The sequence below is a fragment of the Equus caballus genome, chromosome 5 (genome assembly GCF_041296265.1).
Source record: "Equus caballus isolate H_3958 breed thoroughbred chromosome 5, TB-T2T, whole genome shotgun sequence".
Lineage (NCBI taxonomy): Eukaryota > Metazoa > Chordata > Mammalia > Perissodactyla > Equidae > Equus > Equus caballus.
Window position 1 is genome coordinate 20,191,119 of NC_091688.1, and position 20,395 is coordinate 20,211,513.

General features: G+C 39.8%; 2 protein-coding genes across 3 annotated transcripts in view; one reads left to right on the forward strand and one right to left on the reverse strand.

The window, feature by feature from the left end:
• The first annotated feature begins 1,190 nt into the window (after positions 1–1,190).
• On the forward strand, positions 1,191–18,712 carry PRG4 (proteoglycan 4). Its single transcript, XM_070266675.1, has 13 exons — positions 1,191–1,238; positions 1,827–1,928; positions 4,670–4,792; positions 6,101–6,220; positions 8,729–8,875; positions 9,392–9,514; positions 10,983–14,036; positions 14,699–14,776; positions 15,887–16,023; positions 16,300–16,456; positions 16,944–17,141; positions 17,609–17,746; positions 18,524–18,712. Exons 2-13 carry the CDS (start codon positions 1,853–1,855, stop codon positions 18,619–18,621), a joined length of 4,449 nt encoding a protein of 1,482 aa, XP_070122776.1. The 5' UTR covers positions 1,191–1,238; positions 1,827–1,852; the 3' UTR covers positions 18,622–18,712.
• Positions 18,668–20,395, reverse strand: part of TPR (translocated promoter region, nuclear basket protein) — a 55,218-nt gene continuing 53,490 nt past the window's right edge. For both annotated transcript variants that reach the window (XM_023640718.2, XM_023640717.2), the window contains exons 51-52: positions 19,459–19,554; positions 18,668–18,864 (exon numbers count right to left, since the gene is read on the reverse strand). In XM_023640718.2, coding sequence (XP_023496486.1) covers positions 18,809–18,864; positions 19,459–19,554 — 152 coding nt within the window. In that variant the 3' untranslated portion in view covers positions 18,668–18,808. The remainder of the gene's footprint in view (positions 18,865–19,458; positions 19,555–20,395) is intronic.

A 20,395-nucleotide genomic window follows, 5' to 3' on the forward strand; every position in this document is an offset into this window, starting at 1 on the left:
CGGAACTTAGAATGAAAAGACATAGGTTCAAATCTTGGCTCCAGCTCCTACTCCTCATGTATCCTTAGATGGGCCACGGATTCTTCATTTGTGGGTCTTCATCTTATTTGTAAAATGTGAATGATTATATTTAACTTAAAGGCATTTTGTGATCATTAAATGCAACATCTACCAAATACATAGGGCACAGTGGAGTCCAGGTTACAACAGTTTGGTTCAACAAGCAAGTGTTAAACATATAAGCTTGGGGAAGCACTGGACAAGATGCTGGCAAGACAATTAAGATATAGGTGTCGTTTGACTTTGCGGAAATCGCAGTCTGTTGGCGGGGGTAGAAAGGAGACAGATGAACAGATAATTTCAATAAAATGGAGTATGTTTGTTGACTATGATTCTGGAAGGGGTTTGGATTGACCTAAGAGGGTTTCGGGGAGATGCTAGGACATAGGCTAGGCCTGGTGTAGGTAGATAGGTTTTGAATAGGAACATTCCATGTCCAACTGGGGTAAAACCTTGAACTGAGCTCTCTCAACTCTGAAACGTTGATACTTCACATTTTCTGCGGCAAGGAAGCTAAGCTAGTACTAAAAAAAGACTTTCTCCAAACACTGCTGTGCTTAAATAAAGAGGCTAAGAGAGATATCAGTACAATTTTTAAGCAGGTTTTTACACGGTAAAGGAAGCTAGAAAATCCACAGTGTAGATCATCATTTAGGTAGTTGAGAACCTATTTTCTGCGCTCAGCGAAAATGAAAATCCTCAAGAAAAGAAATGCACAGTTGATTTAATAGTGTAAGTTCTTAAAATTTATGCCACAAACTAATGCTAGATAAGTTTCAAAGCCACTCTTTGCTGGAGTTAACTGGGAAAAAAAAGGAAGCAATGATATCAGCATTTGACTATTTTAAAGTTGCTGCTTCAATATACTAGTTGAAGTCTGCCAGAGGGATTTACCATCTCAGAACAATTTGTTCACTTCACTTAGGAATTAAAAGTGTGTTTTGGCCGATAAATCTAAATTTATTTTGTAGTAGTCATTTTTCTTAATGGAAGTGTTTTCCAGATGTTGCCTAAGTCTGGTCGTCTGGGCCCTCTTCCAATAAATGAGGAAAGTTTGATTTCATAGGTTGTCACTGTTGATTTTGTCTAACCTTTGGACTAATTGATTCACCGCAATATATTTGCACTGATATATAAGACACCCAGGACTTTGGAGAAATTCATCTATCCTTTTACTGGTAAGTGTCAAAGTTAACTTGCCTCATGGAATTAAATGTGTTTTCAATTCAATAGGAATATACTTTATTAAAGGTGTTTGAAAAAGATTTATAAGGACAGTAGTTGGAAAGTTTTGAATAGGGTCATATGTATGCAATACACCTGTTGAAGCTTATAAATTTATATTGAGAGTTAAGGGAAAGTTGGAAGGATAACTCTTCTGCTTGTTAAATTAAATTTTACTGAAGCTCATTATTTTCTTTTTTCCCAAGAGCGGGTTTAAACCTTCCACTGTAAGTACCTGCTATAATTTGAACAAAGTTTTAAGATAAGGCTGTTTTCTGTTTGGGGAAATTCTAAGTATTAAAATGATCAATAACATGACTGAGATGGTGACTTGATGATTTCTTCTGCATCAGATTAAATCTAATGATCAAATATTTACTGTGGAATTAAGGCTGATTAGTTTTCATAGTCTTGTCTCAAGATAGGACGGTTTTATCATTAAATTGCATTTTAAGAGTTACTGAAACACTGTTATGTAGCACAGGCATAAAGAAGTGGCGAGATTAAAGAGGACTTTTCTGATACTTTTCTTTTCTTTTCAGTGAGGGCTTGGTGCCCGAAAACAACCATGGAGTGGAAAATACTTCCCATTTACTTGTTGCTGCTGCTTTCTATTTTCTCCATTCAGGAAGTTTCTTCTCAAGGTAACTTAACCATCAAAAATACTTTCATTTAACAGCTATTGCTAATCATTCAGTTCTGACTTTTATGACAACAAAAGAAATAGATTTCTAAACATGTACATTTGTTTGAGTTTAATGCATAGTACAATCTTAAAATTATGTAAAGCGTAGGTTGCATATTTATAAATATTTTGGAATTCTCACTTTTTCCTCGTGTACTATGGAAGCTTTCAAGAAGTTTTGAGCTTCTATTGAATAACTTTTGTGTTCTTTATTCTTGTGGTTCTTCCAAAAGTTTAAAAAAATACAGGCACTTAAATGATAAAACTATGCTGGAGTGATACAATATTATTAGATTAACTGAAAAGAATAATATTTAAGTAGCAGGTAATTTTTGCCTACATGGTTACAAAGAAATTTAACTAGTCTTTTACAGAATAAATTGTTGATAAATAAGTTATTTTAGGGGCCGGCTCCGTAGCCGAGTGGTTAAGTTTGCGTGCTCCGCTGCGGCGACCCAGGGTTCGGATCCTGGGCGCGGACATGGCACCACTCGTCAGGTCACGTTGAGGTGGCGTCCCACATCCCACAACTAGAGGGACCTGCAACTAAGATATACAACTGTGTAAGGAGGGGGGGGGGGAGACGGTTTGGGGAGATAAAGCAGAAAAAATAAGATTGGCAACAGTTGTTAGCCCAGGTGCCAATCTCTAAAAAAAAAAAAGTCATTTTAGTACCATGTAGATGTAGATATCATATTCCAATGAACATTAACAAAGTTTCAAATGACATTTTTTAATCTTGAAGATGGGCTCTCTTTCTTACAAGGAATATTCACCCAGATATGGACTTACACAGATGTGAATGTCATTTTATATTATAACATTGAACTATTCACAGTCCTTCAAAACAGAGTCGTCCTGGATGACAATTCTTCTTATTCATTTTTAGAAAACATTCGATGTAATCACCTTAGCAAAAGTCTCCAGCATGCAATCAATGTTGAGTAATGACAAAAATATCAATCTAGGGATTTTTGTTTCCCTTTTTTCTTTGATAAGCAAAATCTGAGAGAAGAAAAATCAAGGTCCATGATTGTTATGATGAAATTACATTTATAAAGTAGACATTTCCAGTAAAATAGTTAAAATTCTCATGAACCTGAGCATGAGAGATAACTGCCTGCCATGGACATAGTTTCAGAATCATTTAGATAAGAAAAGATGGAAAAATGCGTGAAAGCAAATATAAATATTTCATAAGGAATGATGACTATTCTGCTATCTCCAGACCCTTCTGATTTCTCATAATAATATTACAAGGTTCATAACACTGGGGGCACTTCGGAATCTACCTTTCCTCTGTAATAAAAAGTGGTTTTTCAGTAAGACAGTTTTATTTTCCTTTAAATAAATGAGTTTAAAATTAGCTGTTAAAATTAATAGCAATAAAAGTAGGACAGACATTTATGAAACTAAACATTTCCTGTAAAGAAAATTGATTTCCCATTGCAGAAATATGCTAAGTGTAAAAGAACAACATTTTGATGCTGTCTTGTCTGCTTTTCTTGCCTTCTTGACCATTTCCCATTCTGTTTTTTCTTTATATATAATATATGTATTTATATACATACACTATATATGCATTTTTGTTGTGTATTGTGTACAAATGTATGCAAAAAGTTCTGAGAGTTGTCCTAATATTTACTGTTTTATTTGTGTATTAAGACATTACCTTTCCTAGACTCACTATTTTGAGATTTTTTCAGTGTTTCAACGTCCCTCTGTGGATTTAGGACATTGCACCTGCCCGTTTCCATTCCAGGGATGGATCCAATTACATCTCTGTGGTTATCTCTCAGGGAGGTTTTCAAGGTGTTTTCCAAATGATTTTTAAAATATAGTTGAGGATAGTTATGCCTTTGTTCTTGTTTTGCCCAGAATAACTCTGTTCATGACCTTTATGTTCATGCCCAGATGCTATTTCAAGAGTTATTTATTTTGTACTCACTTTGGCAGTCGTCTTAAGCATCTGACTTCCCCAGTTATCACCACCAAGAAAGGGAGGAGGAAGTCCAGGAAAGTTCATGCTGGCAATGTAATTGGGTAGGAAAAATCTGGGCTTTAGAATCAGACATATCCGACTTTAAATTCTAGGTGAGTGGTTAATTTAGGATGACCCTATAATTTATTATGCAAATCAGGACACTTCTGAGAGTGAAAGAGGTCAATACAAATAGTTAATAGGTATTAATTGACCTGCCCTATATATACACTGGAACTATTAACTATCTGGTGCCCTCGAGCAAGTTATTACAATTTCGTGTTTCGGCTTCCTTATCTCTAAAAAGGGCTGTTAATACTCTCCTGGCAACATTTTCATAAGCATTAGAGATAACATGTGATTCAGTGCCCAGCACAGACATGCTCAGTAAATGGCACCTCATCATTATCTCAGCAGCATCAATGAGCTGTAGCTGCCACCCCTCCCCCAGAAAGATCACCCCTTTTATGCGAAGCCATTATTTTGCCTGATTTTCAAAAGCGTAGTTATCTTCTCAGTCTAGTAAAGAATAAAGTGGCATGATCAATGTCACCTAAGAGATCAGGCAACAATCAACTGGACCCGTTGCTAACTCTCATTCCCAACCTTTTCTAGTCAATATAATTCTCCCTCTCCCCGCGGCTTTGTCCTCCTCGTTAGATCTCTTCCCTTCTGTCAAGTGGTTTGGCCATGTTCACGCTAGTATTGTGTAATTTTAGATTTATCAAGCTGTGCAGGGAGATGTGGGGAAGGGTATTCTAGAGATGCCACCTGCAACTGTGATTTTAACTGCCAATACTACATGGAGTGCTGCCCTGATTTCAAGAAAGTCTGCACCTCGGGTAAGTCCTGCGAGATGGTGTCTCCTCCGTCAAGCAACACTGTTCTGTGAGAGTCCCCGTGCCCCCTTGCAGTGCTGCTTTCACACTATGTCACTCTTTTTGCTTAAGTGCCTTTCCCTTCCTCGCATAAATGTTGCAGTGTGCTGTACCTAACTATAGCATCAAAGCTTGTGACTACTGGGGGAGGGTGAGGAAGGCGTGGGAATTTGTCACTTGCGCAAGGTTATTGACTAGTGCCAAGGAAAATGTCTTGTTTTAAATAGAGAATAGTGTGACTTGGGAGTCATTAAGTAAATAGAAATGAGTAATTATTTACTACCAATCAGAGATATAATTGCTTAATGATGGGGCCCTTCAATAGTTTCATCAAAAGAATCCATGGATGTAAAATAATTTTGTCTACCATTTGACTTCTCGATATTAATATATTTCTAAATTACCTGAAAAAGTCGCTTTAAAGAGGAAGCATTAGTGTTTAATGAAGAATTTCAGTTAAAACCCAAAGAATGTGAATTTTAAATTATGAGTGGTATTTTATTTGAATATATTTTTCTCCATTTTGTTAACACAGAAACATGCCATATTCAATTTATGAAAATTATAGTTAAAATTGTTTCAAAGTTACATTTGCTTTAAAATTTGCATGTGAAGCTGATAAATATGTTGTTGTACAATTTATGTGATGTATAAGGTAACTATTTCAAACAGGTCTCGGTGAGTCAGCGTGCCTCTAACTGAGACTTTTCGGGAAATGAGCAGCCCTCTCTTACATGGTCCATGCCATGGGATTAGGCTGAAATCTTTCATCTCTACACCTTGCCTAGTTTGTCATAATAAAGGTCTCTGCGTTATAGATAATTTTCGAGCCTAAATAGTGGCTCATTGTAAGCCAGCTCTTTGGAACGTATTATTGTAGAATCTGAATGTTCAATTAACAAAAATCTATTACAAAGCGGTGGTGGACAGAGGAGAGGACAGAGGGATTTCATATGAAAGATACTTCACAATTTAGACTTTTCCCAGTATTCCATTGTCTGTACTTGTAAATGACTCAAGCAGAATTGGGGTATCTCTGGGAGCCTTGAAGGGCAAGAAAATTTCCCTAAGCCACATTTCTTTCTTGACTTGGGCTGTCTCTACTTGGCAAACCATCCATTTCTTCCTGGGTGATGTCCTCCAAATTCCAAATAAAGGACATAGATATGTACTTTCGGAACTCTAGTCAGCCGTAAGGTGGGAAATGGTAATCAATATACGGGTGTGGCTGCATCATCAATAATGCACAATGTCTTATTTTGCTCTGGGTAGAGCTTTCCTGTAAAGGTCGCTGCTTCGAGTCCTTTGAAAGAGGGAGGGAGTGTGACTGTGACGCGGACTGCAAGAAGTACGGCAAGTGCTGTTCCGATTATGAGAGTTTCTGTGAAGAAGGTAAGCATCACCGTACCCAAGATGCTTCTGGGTACAGCCGCACCTGGGCCCCTGTCTGAGCTTCACTGACAATGCCTACACACACTCCATCTAAGGTCTTGATTTTACTAACATACAAGCTCTTTCATATTAATTTTGTTTCACCAAGGTGAAATTAAAGAACGGAAGTCTGTAGCAGCAATCCCGGGTTCAGCCAGGCCCCGGGAGCCCCAGAGATCGCCACTTGAGCAACAGAGAGAACAGGGGCTGAATGGACGTGCTTTTTTTCTTCAGCTATGGTTCAATTTCAGGTTAAATCAACAGTAACCAACGCGTTTGATGATTTCTTGTCTCACCCTAATGGTGCTGACCTCACAAAATCAACTGCCCTTTGAGCTATCTGTGCTTTTGGCGTCAATGTTTTTGAACGTATATTTAAGGACAGAATCGACATTTTCATATTCTCTGAACTAGTACATTTCTGTGTTAGTTTAAGGCATTAAATTTACAGGCAAACCTACCAAGAAGTTGTTAACTGTTCATTGTACTTCTCTTCTCATCTCTACAGTCTCCCCAATAGTCTCTAACCTAATGCCTTTGTGTGATGGAGTCAATAAAAAGGCATAGTCCCATTTGAAAATCCTCTTCTCTAGTTACAGGTCCTGGAGGAGTATTCTGAAAGTATAATAGAACCCTCTAGATTTTACCCAAAAAACCAAGATTTTAAAAATATACTTAAATACTGAATTCCTTTCTTTTACCAAATATTTGTTCTTAAATCCTACTTTGTTAAAACAAGAATATTTGTGGAGGTAAAATTGAAAATAAGCATGGCTTGCATAATCTTATTTTATTTAAACAAGGCTGTACCTCCTGCTTCTTTTGAACAGTGGAGAAATAGGATGGAAAACTGTTAATCAGCATAGTTGAGGGACATTTCTTAACTGTTCAGTGTTTTCATTGGAAAGCGTTCCAAAAATAGTGGAGGTAACACTCTGGTAACCAAAAACTCAGAGTGCAGAGTTCCTGCAGCTTTCAGAAGGACCCACAATGAATGATACATATTTATTCATTGTCCTCATAATTGTTTTGGCTGTGAGACAAAAACCTAAGCATTTATTTTGGGCAGAGGACCGGTGGGGAGAGAGGATGGCTAGAGAGTGACAAGGCATTGAGAGAACACATTAATAAAGACAATGATTCATGCTACTAAGTGGTAGTTCAGTTTACCTGAGGTTTACGTAGAACTCAATTAACAAAATTGATGACGGTAAGCTTCCTTTACAGAGTTCACAGAGATAGTCAGGGTTCCAAGTGAAAATAAAGGAAGCACTCAAAGCTTCAATACTTTATTTTTTAAAAATAACAACCAGACTATCTTGCGACTCATCACTTAGTTGTTTCAAGATTGCTATAGATATACTGCTTGTAGGCATCCATATGTCTCAAAATCATAACTTTTCAAGAATCAAAGGAATCATAGCAGTCAAGTGCCTCTGCATGTGGGTGAGAAAACAGTCCAAGAGGTTCATTGTTTTGCTCAAGATCTCTTGGCTAGTACGTGGCAGAACTCTTTCTCAAGTTGAGGCATTAGCGTTTTTGTTGGGTGGGAGGAGAAAGATGGTGGTCAGCTGACGGAGACTGCAGCAGGAGTTCTGAGGAGAAGTTTGGTAAAAACAGCAGGATTTCTCTCACCTCTCCTCCACCCAGAGCATCCCTACTGTTCTCTGCTTTCTTGTCTTTCAGAAGTTCCTCTCCTTTTTATTCTGGCTCCTCAAGATCAAAACATGTCCCAGCTCTTCTCTTCTAGACATGAAAAGGAGTGGGAGGAGGGGCCATAAAAAGCTTAAAAGACACATGTCAAACTGTTAACCGTTGTTTAGCTTGGAGAAGGGCAACAAATTTTGAGAAAAGCATAATGCAAGGTGTGAAATTTTTATAAGAGTGAATATTCATGTAGAACTTTTGTACTTAAAGAAATAAATGAAAGGTAATTTGGCACCATTTGATTTAAATGAATATGAAAACAGGAAAAATGTAATTATATTTCTCTTCTTGAGAGCACAAATACTTGTCATCCACATGCTGTAATTGTTTTTATCATCACAGAAGGCTGGCACAAGGGATGGAGTTCATAGAGTCAATTATTTCTTAGGCAAGGAAACACCTTCAGAAATCATCTAGAATAAACATTTCAATTTGCAGGCAAGAAAATGAAGTTCAAGAGAGTTAACCCATTTGCCCAAGGTCACAATGGTAGAGTCTTGCAGGCCTAGAACTGGAATTCAGGTCTTCTGATTCCTAAGCATTTCCTCCCTGTCATAACTTATAACAATTTGAGAACCAATATTTTATAGCAATGCATCTTCAGAATTAATTGGTTTGGAGTCATTAGCATTGGGCTAGAGCCTGCCTGTGCTGGTTTTCACCAGCATCTACTTTTGGAGCCAGATACATCCACGCCTTTCACAGTTAGTGTTGTGATGAATATGAACAAGATGTTAACCCACCTGTCTTGCTTGGCCTCAGTGCATAATCCCACATCACCACCATCTTCAAAGACTGCGCCTCCGCCTCCAGGAGCATCTCAAACCATCAAATCAACAGCCAAACGTTCACCCAAATCAAACAAGAAGAAGACTAAGAAAGTTATAGAATCAGAGGAAATAATAGAAGGTAGGAAGATGACAGCTGTAACAAAAGGAGGTTTCTGAGATGAAATAACCGTAGGTGGCCTACTTTTACAAGACTTCTCATAGAACAGGGTAGTCTTATGAGTCATTAAAGGCTCGTTACACTTTTACTTGTTTTATATAAACAGGTATTTATTTTCCTTATTTACCAAACCCAATATGGATGGGTCTAGGTTAAAATAATCAGAAGAAACAAGTGTTACTGTAAAACAAGAGCAAAAACAAACAAGCAAAAAAGCCCATGATTTTCTTTGCAGAATCATTAGATTCTGTGAGATATAAGAAAGTCATACAGTTATATTGTATTTGTGATCAGCTCAAGTGTGTTGCTTTTAACCAACAGTTAAATTAAAATGTCAATTGATTACATTACGGATAAAATAAAGGCAGAATACAGACATTTGTAAACTAGTGGACAGCATTTCTTGTATTTGGACTGGCAATTCTTTTCTGCTTTAAATCACAGTTGGTGTGATCAACCTTTTTATTTGATTTATAGAACATTCTGTTTCTGAAAATCAAGAGTCTTCCTCCTCCTCTTCCTCTTCCTCTTCAACTATTCGGAAAGTCAAGTCTTCCAAAAATTCAGCTGCTAATAGAGAATTAAAGAAGAAACCCAAAGGTTTGAGCATTGATAAAGATCAAAGGCTATATCAATGCCATGCTAACAATCATTATGTCAAAGTAATGTGTGTTGGTAGAATGATTTGAGGACATTTCAATATTTGGGGGGGGTGTATAGCTTTATAAAAATTATTTTAGAAGATACCAATGAAAACTTCCATAGGAAATTAGTGCCAAGCAGCTAAGAAACCACTCCTTAAAACAAAGGAATAAAAAGATGCTATAGCAGCAACCGTGGAACCACAGGATGGCACCAGAGATGATTATTTATGGTTTTCTATTTGAATTCCTTTCTATCTGAAATCATTTTTCTTTCTCCTCCTTCTTCCTCTATCATCCTTGCGTTTTCATTTTTCCTTCCTCAGATTTTTTTTTTTTAACAAACGCATGTACTACTTTAAGTGTTTTAAAATGTTAATCCGTTAAATTCTCGTACACCTCTCTTGGAAAGGCAATATTATCATCCAGATTTTACAGATCCTCTTTATGATTTTCCTAATAAATTGCATGTCATATCTGGCTGATTTTTCTGTGGTAGAGAATGAACAACAGAGTAGGCTGTTACCTCCTGAAAAGAGATTCCCTTTGTTCTGCTTTTCATAATTTCCTGAATTCCTAAAATATATTCTCTTTCTCCAGGAAATACTGAATTCTGGATACTGGAGTTTTGAAGAACTTATTTCCTGGGTGGTTGTGACTTCTCTTGAAGTCTTCTCTCTTGCCGAATAGCCAGATATTTAATCTTTGAGTCATTCAGAGAGTCTTGCACACAATAGAAGTGCAAAATATGTTTGCTAAATGGAACTCATCTCAGTGATGTGCCCCTTGGGCTCTGTAGTTCACCTATGGGGTAGTTGCTATGGGAAATCCTGTTAGACAGGGTCTTTTTGCTGCCGTGGCATCCTAATCACCTCTCTATATCCACTGGGACTGTCAAGTTTAGGTGGGCAGAGGAAAGAGAGCGGCTAACAGCCATGCCTATGGAAACAGGGCTCAGCAAGGACTGTGGAGGTGACTGGAGCAGAGCCCTTAGGTGCAGTTGTAGAGGCCTCTGAGGCAATTGGTGTAGTGAATCTACAAGATGTTGGAACTAGGTTTCCAGGAGGAAGGAAAGGGCACTGAGCAATGAGGAATAAGAGGAGTGGAGAAAGTGAGGGGCAAAGAGTGTTTAAACATAGAGAGATGCATTCAGTGTTATTGATTGTGTTGGCAATTTCAGTCGCCACTTGTTTCCATGTGTTACTTGTGTAGAGTTTCACTTGTGCTTTTCACCCCTTATCTTATTCATTCCCTAAAATAGCCAAATAAGATAGGTTGAGTATTTACCATTTCACAGTAAATTAATAGACAGATTAGAGGCAGCAATTTGCCTAGAGACACACTGCTAGTCAGTGATAAGGATCTTTATGTCACTATTAAAGAAGGAAAAAACGATTACAATAAAAGACATGTATTTTTTTCTCTAGTAAAAGACAGCAAGAAGAAAAGAACTCCTAAAAAGAAACCTACTCCAGAACCACCAGTTATAGATGAAGCTGGAAGTGGACTGGACAATGGTGATTTCATGCTCATCCCAACTCCTAAGATTCCTACCACCCAACGCAACAAAGTTACTACATCTCCCAAGATTACAACAGTAAAACCAATAAATCCTAAACCCAGTCTTCCACCTAATTCTGATACATCCAAAGAGACAACTTCAACACCCAATAAGGAGACAACAGTTGAAACTAAAGAGACAGAGATAACAAATAAAGAGACTTCAACTAGTGCAAATGAGAAGACTACTTCAGCTAGAAAGAGTACAGAGAAAACATCTGATAAAGATTTTGCACCCGCATCTGAAGTTCCTGCTAAATCTACACCCAAAGCTGAAACTACAACCAAATCCCCTTCTCTCGCCACCACCAAGGGGCCTGCTCCCACTACTGCTAAGGGGCCTGCTCCCACTACCACCAAGAAGCCTACTTCCACCACCACCGAGGGGCCTGCACCCACCACCCCCGAGGAGCCCGCTCCCACCACCCCCGAGGAGCCTACTTCTACCACGACCAAGGAGCCCGCACCCACCACCCTCGAGGAGACCGCTCCCACCACCCCCGAGGAGACGGCTCCCACCACCCCCGAGAAGCCCGCTCCCACCACCCCCAAGGAGCCCACTTCTACCACGACCAAGGAGCCCGCACCCACCACCCCCGAGGAGCCCGCTCCCACCACCCCCAAGGAGCCTGCACCCACCACACCCAAGGAGACGGCTCCCACCACCACCAAGGAGCCCGCACCCACCACCCTCAAGGAGCCTGCACCCACCACACCCAAGGAGACGGCTCCCACCACCACCAAGGAGCTGGCACCCACCACCCTCAAGGAGCCTGCTCCCACCACCCCCGAGGAGTCCGCTCCCACCACACCCGAGGAGACGGCTCCCACCAGCCCCGAGGAGCCCGCTCCCACCACCCCCGAGGAGCCCGCACCTACCACGACCAAGGAGCCGGCACCCACCACCCTCAAGGAGCCCGCTCCCACCACCGCCGAGGAGCCCGCTCCCACCACCCCCGAAGAGCCCGCACCTACCACGACCAAGGAGCCCGCACCCACCACCGCCGAGGAGCCCGCTCCCACCACCCTCAAGGAGCCCGCTCCCACCACCGCCGAGGAGCCGGCTCCCACCACCCCCGAGGAGCCCGCACCTACCACACCCAAGGAGCCCGCACCCACCACCCTCAAGGAGCCCACTCCCACCACCCCCAAGGAGCCCGCACCCACCACCACCAAGGAGCCCGCACCCACCACCCTCAAGGAGCCCGCTCCCACCACCCCCAAGGAGCCCGCACCCACCACCACCAAGGAGCCCTCTTCCACCACACCCAAGGAGATGGCTCCCACCACCCCCGAGGAGCCCGCACCTACCACACCCAAGGAGCCCGCACCCACCACCCTCAAGGAGCCCGCTCCCACCACCGCCGAGGAGCCCGCTCCCACCACCGCCGAGGAGCCCGCTCCCACCACCGCCGAGGAGCCCGCTCCCACCACCCCTGAGGAGCCCGCACCTACCACGACCAAGGAGCCCGCACCCACCACCCTCAAGGAGCCTGCACCCACCACCCCCAAGGAGCCTGCACCCACCACCACCAAGGAGCCCTCTTCCACCACACCCAAGGAGACGGCTCCCACCACCCCCAAGGAGCCTGCACCCACTACCCCCAAGGAGCCCGCTCCCCCTACTCCCAAGGAGCCCGTTCCCACCAGCCCAAAGGAGCCTGCACCCACCACCCCTAAGGAGCCCGCTCCCACTACCTCCAAGGAGTCTGCTCCCACCACCCCCAAGGAGCCCACACCCACCACCCCTAAGGAGCCAGCTCCCACTACCTCCAAGAAGCCTGCACCCACTAGCCCTAAGGAGCCCATACCCACCATCCCTAAGGAGTCTGCATCCACCACCCCTGAGGAGCCCGCACCCACCCCCCCCGAGGAGCCTGCTCTCACTACCCCCAAGAAACAGGCTCCCACCACCACCACGGAGCCTATACTCACCACCCCTAAGGAGCCTGCACCTATCACCACGAAGGAACCTGCTCTGGCCACTTCCAAAAAGCCTCCGCCCAGCCCCACCCCCAAGGAGCCCGCTCCAACTTCTCCTGAGACACCTGCTCCAACCACCTCAGAGGCCTCTACTACAACTACCACCATGAAGCCTCCCACTACTCCCAAGAATCTTGCTGAATCAACTCCTGAGTTTCCTGCAGAACCCACACCAAAGGCTCTTGAAAACAGTCCCAAGGAGCCGGCTGTACCTACGACCAAGGCTCCCGAAGTGACCAAACCTGAAGTAACTACAACAGCTAAAGACAAGGTAACAGGAAAAGACATACATACTATACCTGAAATTACAACCGCTGCACCTAAAATTACAACAGAGACAGCAACTACAACAGAAGAAAAGACCACTGAATCCAAAGTAACAAGTACAATCATGCAAGTAACGTCTACAACTGAAGATACTACGACATCATCCAAAATTACTCCCAAAGCTACAACTCTTGCACCCAAAGTAATGACTGCCACAAAAACAACTACAACCCAAGAAACTATAAATAAACTGGAAGAAACAACAGCTATACCAAAAGATACAGCTACTCATTCTAAAGTGACAACTCCTAAACCTAAAAAGCCAACCAAAGCACCCAGAAAGCCCACTTCTACCAAAAAGCCCAAAACACCACGTAAGAGAAAACCAAAGACTACACCAATTCCCCCAAAGATAACTACACCAACAACGCCCAAATCGAACCCTACCACTTTAGCGGAAGCCATGCTGCAAACCACCACCAGCCCTAACCAAACTCCTAACTCAGCAATGATTGAAGTAAATCCAAAGAATGAAGATGCAGATGCTGCTGAAGGAGAAAAACCTCTCGTGATTCTCAGGCCCCATGTGTTAACTCCTATAGTTATTCCAGGTCCTGATTTCTTAGTGAGAGGACCCAATCTGGGCATTGGCATCAACCCCATGCTTTCAGGTAATAAGAATGAGTTACCTTCACTTTAAAAATTGGTAATATCATCATAAGTCTATCTGAACTAGAATGCCCTGACTTAGTATCACTCTATTGATATATATTGTCCAGCGTCTCAAACTTAGCTTGAGAAATTTTACAGCTTCAGTGTAGGTAAGCAGGAGTAACCACAGTGAGCTCAGTTGGTCTTTGGAAAATTGAGTAATAACCTGTGTTAGGAATTTAGTGCCTCTGTCTCTGTAACAAGCAGAGATGGTATATAGAACGTCAGAAATATTTAGTTGGGAGTCTATCCTTACAGTACAATGCAAAGCAAAAATCTGCAATAGTATTTTCTTTTCCAAACCAATTCCCAAGGGCAATCAGAACTGAAAAGGAGAATTTCATGCTGAGATCAAACATCTAATAATTGCCTAATTTACATGAAGATCAGGTAACCTGGCCCCTTCCAATTCATAATTTATTTTTATACTTTAAAAATAATATTACCTTTAAGTAAAATAATTATGAAATATATCACTTCTTTTTCACCTCTGAAATACACATGCCTCAAACTATACCCTTCAAGAGTTTAGGCAAGGGTGAACAGAGGAAATGGATTTGAAAAAAATGAACTTTTCTCATTTTGTTTTATATTGGCTTAAGTTTTTCTTAATTTGTTTTAGATGAGACTAATTTATGCAATGGTAAACCAGTGGACGGACTGACCACTTTGCGCAACGGGACGTTGGTTGCATTTCGAGGTGAGCTATGCACACGTTCCTTTTTCTGCCCATCATTCTGTTCTTGGTGTTTATGAGAACCGGAGCCACAGCAAAGTGGGAGTTTGGGTTGAGCTTTGGAGGGGAACCTGATTGAGGAACTTACCTCACAAAATATTATGAGAACCTGAGAGTAAATTACCAAAATATTGTATTAACAAAATTAGACACATTAAAGTAACAAACAAAACGAAGAACTTGAACTGCTACTAAGATTTTTCCTACCGTTAGGAATTAAAAGGTAGTTCAAATTTTAATTTTGGGGGCCGGCCTGGTGGCGCCGCAACTGAGTTCTCATGTTCCCCTTTGGTGGCCCAGGGTTCGCCAGTTCGGATCCCGGGTGCGGACATGACACGGCTCAGAAGGCCATGCTCTGGCAGGTGTCCCACATATAAAGTAGAAGAAGATGGGCACGGATGTTAGCTCAGGGCCAGTCTTCCTCAGCAAAAAGAGGAGGAGCAGCAGCAGATGTTAGCTCATGGCTAATCTTCCTCAAAAAAAAAATTTTATTTCGTATTAAGTGAAGTGACATCAGGATTTGTATTCCTTGTTCTATTTTATTTTACAATGACATCTTGATTGTGATGTGTTCAACAGTGTTGTACTCTTTGTGGGGGAGTAACAGAAGTTATTTCATGTTAATTTTCTGCTGTACCGTCTGCTGGCCTAGTCTTTTTATATTTAGATTAAATTTGAAAGGAAACAAATCAGACACAAAGTAGAGGCTAAAGAGATTTCAGTAGTCATTTAATTATGACTCCCTAATTCTAAAAGATAAAGAAATTGAGAGATAAGGGGACTTTCTGTTAAGTCACAAAGCCAGGCGGCTTTCTAGAGAAACTGGAAAACTACACTATTTCAAATGTATGCTAAATTTCAGACTTGAGAAATAGCTAGTCTCAGAAATGTTCAAATACTGCCTTCTGTACTAGCACTCACAGTTCTGACTAAACTTCTAATCATACAATGCTTATTAACGTATTCAATCTGTTTTTATGATAAACTATTTACATTTTCTTCTTTTTGGTTTCTTTTGGGATATTTTTTAGTATTCATTCAGCTTGTAGCCTGATCCACCACTTTCAATTTTAGGTCATTATTTCTGGATGCTACGTCCATTCAGCCCACCATCTCCACCTCGCAGAATTACTGAAGTTTGGGGTATTCCCTCCCCCATTGATACTGTTTTCACCAGATGCAACTGCGAAGGAAAAACTTTCTTCTTCAAGGTAAGAGAAGTATCTTTGTGAGAGGAATCAGTAGTTATTTTTTGTTTATGATGACAACATAAATCAGCTTAACCTCCATTTCAAAGTCTCCATACTTTAATGAACTAGTCTATCACCAAAATTTAATAAAAAGCTAACACAATTTGACATTAAGGGTCAACTTATTCAAACACTTAACTAAGTTAAAACTTTCTCCCTATACTTAAATCTAAGAATAAGCTTCTAACCATTTTTCCCCTAAAGCTGTTAACATCATCTTTTCTTTTAAATTATCAGGATTCTCAATACTGGCGTTTCACCAATGATATAAAAGATGCAGGGTATCCCAAACTAATTTCAAAAGGATTTGGAGGACTAAGTGGAAAAATAGTGGCAGCTCTCTCAATAGCCACATACAAGAACAGACCTGAATCTGTGTATTTTTTCAAGAGAGGTATGTGCTACATAATTGACAAAATTACAAAACTTTTAAGAATTTGCCAGGGAAATTTTATTCATTATTCCCATTTATTATGGGGTTTGCTGTCAAAAGATACCTTTAATGGCTAGAATCAAGTATTTTCAATGAAAAAATAAAAAATGGGGGCAGTAAGAAGCATTTAGATCTCACGACACGCAAAACACCATTCCTTCTGAGTTCTCAGGTCATTGATATAAAGAATGTCATCATTTACTTTCAAACAGTTAAATGTATAACTATGCAATTGGTTGGCTTTATTCATTCAACAAATATTTCAGGATTTAGTAATTATTTTTATACTGTGTACCCTTGACTAATAGCCATTATTAACGTCTGGACATATTTTATGAAAAATATGAAAATCACTGATGGTTTCCTCCACCTTATAAAGGCTCTTTTCCATCTTTTTGGGGATTATAATTAATTTTCATATTATCTGTGCTTTTCTAACACACAATAGGTGGCAGGATTCAGCAGTATATTTATAAACAGGAACCCATCAGAAAGTGCCCGGGAAGGCGGCCTGCTATCCATTATTCGGTGTATGGGGAAGCACCGCAGATTCGGAGACGCCGCTTCGAACGGGCTATAGGACCTTCTCAAACACACACCATCCGAATTCACTATTCACCCGTCAGAGTCTCTTATCAAGACAAAGGTAATGTTTTTTACTGTGATAAAAATTCTTACACAAGAAAGAGATGTAATACAGTTTCTTAGAGATTAAGGCTTACAAATATAATTACTGACCAAAGAGCTCTAATACTTTAAGCTTATTGATGCAAAATATCAATTTGCCTCAGTGAATGACCAATACCCTTTTCCTCTGTGGGTGAGGAATGCACTTTATTCAGGTTTGTTAATTCTAATAAATACCATTTATCAAGTACCTCTCACCAAGAACATTATATATAAATCTGTAACCCTCAAAACAATCCTGAAAGGTAGGTAAGTATTTTTCACGCCATGTTTGAGAGGGCAAAAACCAAGGCACCCAAGTTAAATAACTTACCCCAGGTAAAAGAGCTACTAAGTGAGCAAACTGGGACTAAACCAGGTCTGTCTGACTCCAACAGCCGCTCTTTCCAACACACTACATCACCTTTCAATCTGCTATCTTTAAAGTGCCCTCCACAGATTTCCTCCATAATGAAGTTAAAGTGAGTACGCTCTGGAGAGGACTTCCCGATACGGTTACTTCCGCTATATCACTGCCCAACCTCAGAAAACCCGATGGCTACGATTACTATGCCTTTTCTAAGGGTAAGTTATCATAAGTAAAATCTTAACAGCTTCCCAAAGGTGTGATCTAATCTCCGCAATGTGAATAAAATCAAAGCGAAAGCACCAAGTGTTCACTGATGCTAATGGTGTCAAGTTAAACTGTAACACTTACTCAAATTGTTGTGAAGAGAAACTTTAGATTTTCCCTTTACTTTCAAATTAAATTGAATGGATTGGAATTCAATTCTGCCCTATCCTTCATGAGATTAAAACCTATTATGATAAAACATCCAATTAACTGAGTAAAATTACTACTGAAAACAGTATTTTGTTTCTATCATCTGTGGCATTTAATGGAGGCCTTGTTTGCCACAAAGCTATACTGATCTGCATTATTACACAGTCTTTAAGATCAGAAAGAAGTTCTAGAGAAACTAATTTTACTAATTAAATTATATTACCTGGGACACTCTTCCTTGAAAAATCCAGAAATTTAAGTTAGTCTGCCTATATAAATGACATCGAAATGTATTTTTTAAAAGGATAAAACTCAAGTGAATTATTTTTTAAACTAACTTGTTTTTTCTCAAATTCTTACTTTGAAAAAGGAGAGTTGAACCTAATTTTATTGAAAGATGGTGAAAGGTCAATCTGCCAAAGTAATTTTTTTCTTTTTGTCTGAAAGTTCAATTAATTAATGCAAACAATTCTGATATTAAAATGATAAACACTGAGTATAATAATCAACATAAGCCATTTTTAAGTTCTAGTGTTTTGTTCTCTTTTAATTAAAAAAATGATTTCTCTTCTATTTAGATCAATACTATAACATCGATGTGCCTAGTAGAACAGCAAGAGCAATTACTACTCGCTCTGGGCAGACCTTATCCAAAGTCTGGTACAACTGTCCTTAGACCGATGGGCAAAGGAAGAGTCGACTAATTAAAAGGAAGAAAAGAATGACACTGAAATACATTTTATTAATAAAGAATGTTGAGATAAGCATACCAATTTAAATACAAAAATGTTTTTAAACTCGACAATCATTACACTAAAACAGATGTGACAATCTTATTCACATTTATTACAGTTTGTAGACATTTAATTAATGTTTCCTCTATTTATTCCTCCTCTCCCTCCCATTGCATGGCTCACACCTGTAAGAGAAAAAAAGAATTAAACTGAACGCATCTTTTAAGAAGCGAGCTCAAAACTAGAGTATTCATTTACCCTAGGTTCTTATAAAAATTTTTCTCTATCAATTATCTAGGCATGTAGATATGAAACTGTGCTAGCTATTTCACATCTTCAATGGAAATATTACAACAATTAGATTAACATTTTTATGACATGAATGCAATCTCTAATAGTTACATTGGAAAACGTTTTTTTTACTAGCTAAACAAAGTCACAAAGCTTTATTCTATTGAATAAAAAGTATAATTATAGGCAGAGATGTAACAAATGACTATATAGCACTATAATACTTCAGCTTCTCTAAATCTTACTTTGAATTCACGGAAGAAATGGATAAATATAGAAGAACATATTCACTATATACTTATGGTATACAATTTTGTCTGCAAGAAGCTTACAGATTAGTAAACATCACATGCTTAATGTGTAATTATTTAATCAATCCTGGAACATTTTTAAAAAACAAGATACAAGCTGGAAGCCTAAGGATTAGAAAGTTTGCTCCATTTATTCCTGTCCTGCATCCTATAATGTAATCAATGTTAGAAATTTACCTCTCTGTCTGTTAAATTGACGACCACGGACACCTTGTCTCAATGTTGTCTGAAGTCTTACTCGTCTGAAAGGCTTTGGTTGACTACTGCTAGTATCTAAGAAGAAAAACATTAAGATACAAGAAAGTAAGTTAAAAAACAAGAAAGCAGCAATAGTGGCAAAAACTAATTACTAAATGAATGCCTGGACAAAATGCAGAGGTGTGCATTTGCTTTCAATATTTAAAAGCTGTTTGTTTTTAAACAAGAAATATTTAACAAACAAAAGAAACGGCAAAAATTAAAAAAAAAATCTTCCCTATTTGAAAAAAAGGTGCTTGACTTTTTTCATTCCTTCACTCAACTAATTTAATAAATATTTACTTGGTGCCTAAGACACTGTGCTACGGGTTGGGGAATACAATGGAAAACAAAGTATCATGTCCCTCAGGAAACAACAGTCTACTAGAGAATAACATGACTCATATCTGATTCTTCTCTTTTCTGGACACTCCAAATCCCATCATTAGCAAATGTGGCCGGCTCTAATTTAAATACATATTCCAAATCTGACCTCTTCTCACAACCTTAACTCTACCATTCAGCCTAAAACATCACAATCTTTACCTTGAATTATTGCAATATCTTCCAAACTTTCTCTCTGGTTCTGCCCATTACTCATTTTCAGTCTCTTCTCTACACAGCAGCCAAACTGATACTGTTGTCTTTAAGTCAGATCTGTCTCTACTCGGTTTGAAGCCCTCCAAAAGCCTGCTATATCCATGAAAGCCAAAGCAATTCCAATGATCTACTAGATCCATCCTCTCCCACCCCCATCCTATCTCCTGCCAGCCTCTCTCTTCCTTACTGTGCTCCGGCCACACTGGTCTCCTTGCTGACCTTGAACACAACACATCGCTGCCTTATGGACTTTGCATCTGCTATTTCTTTCATCCTG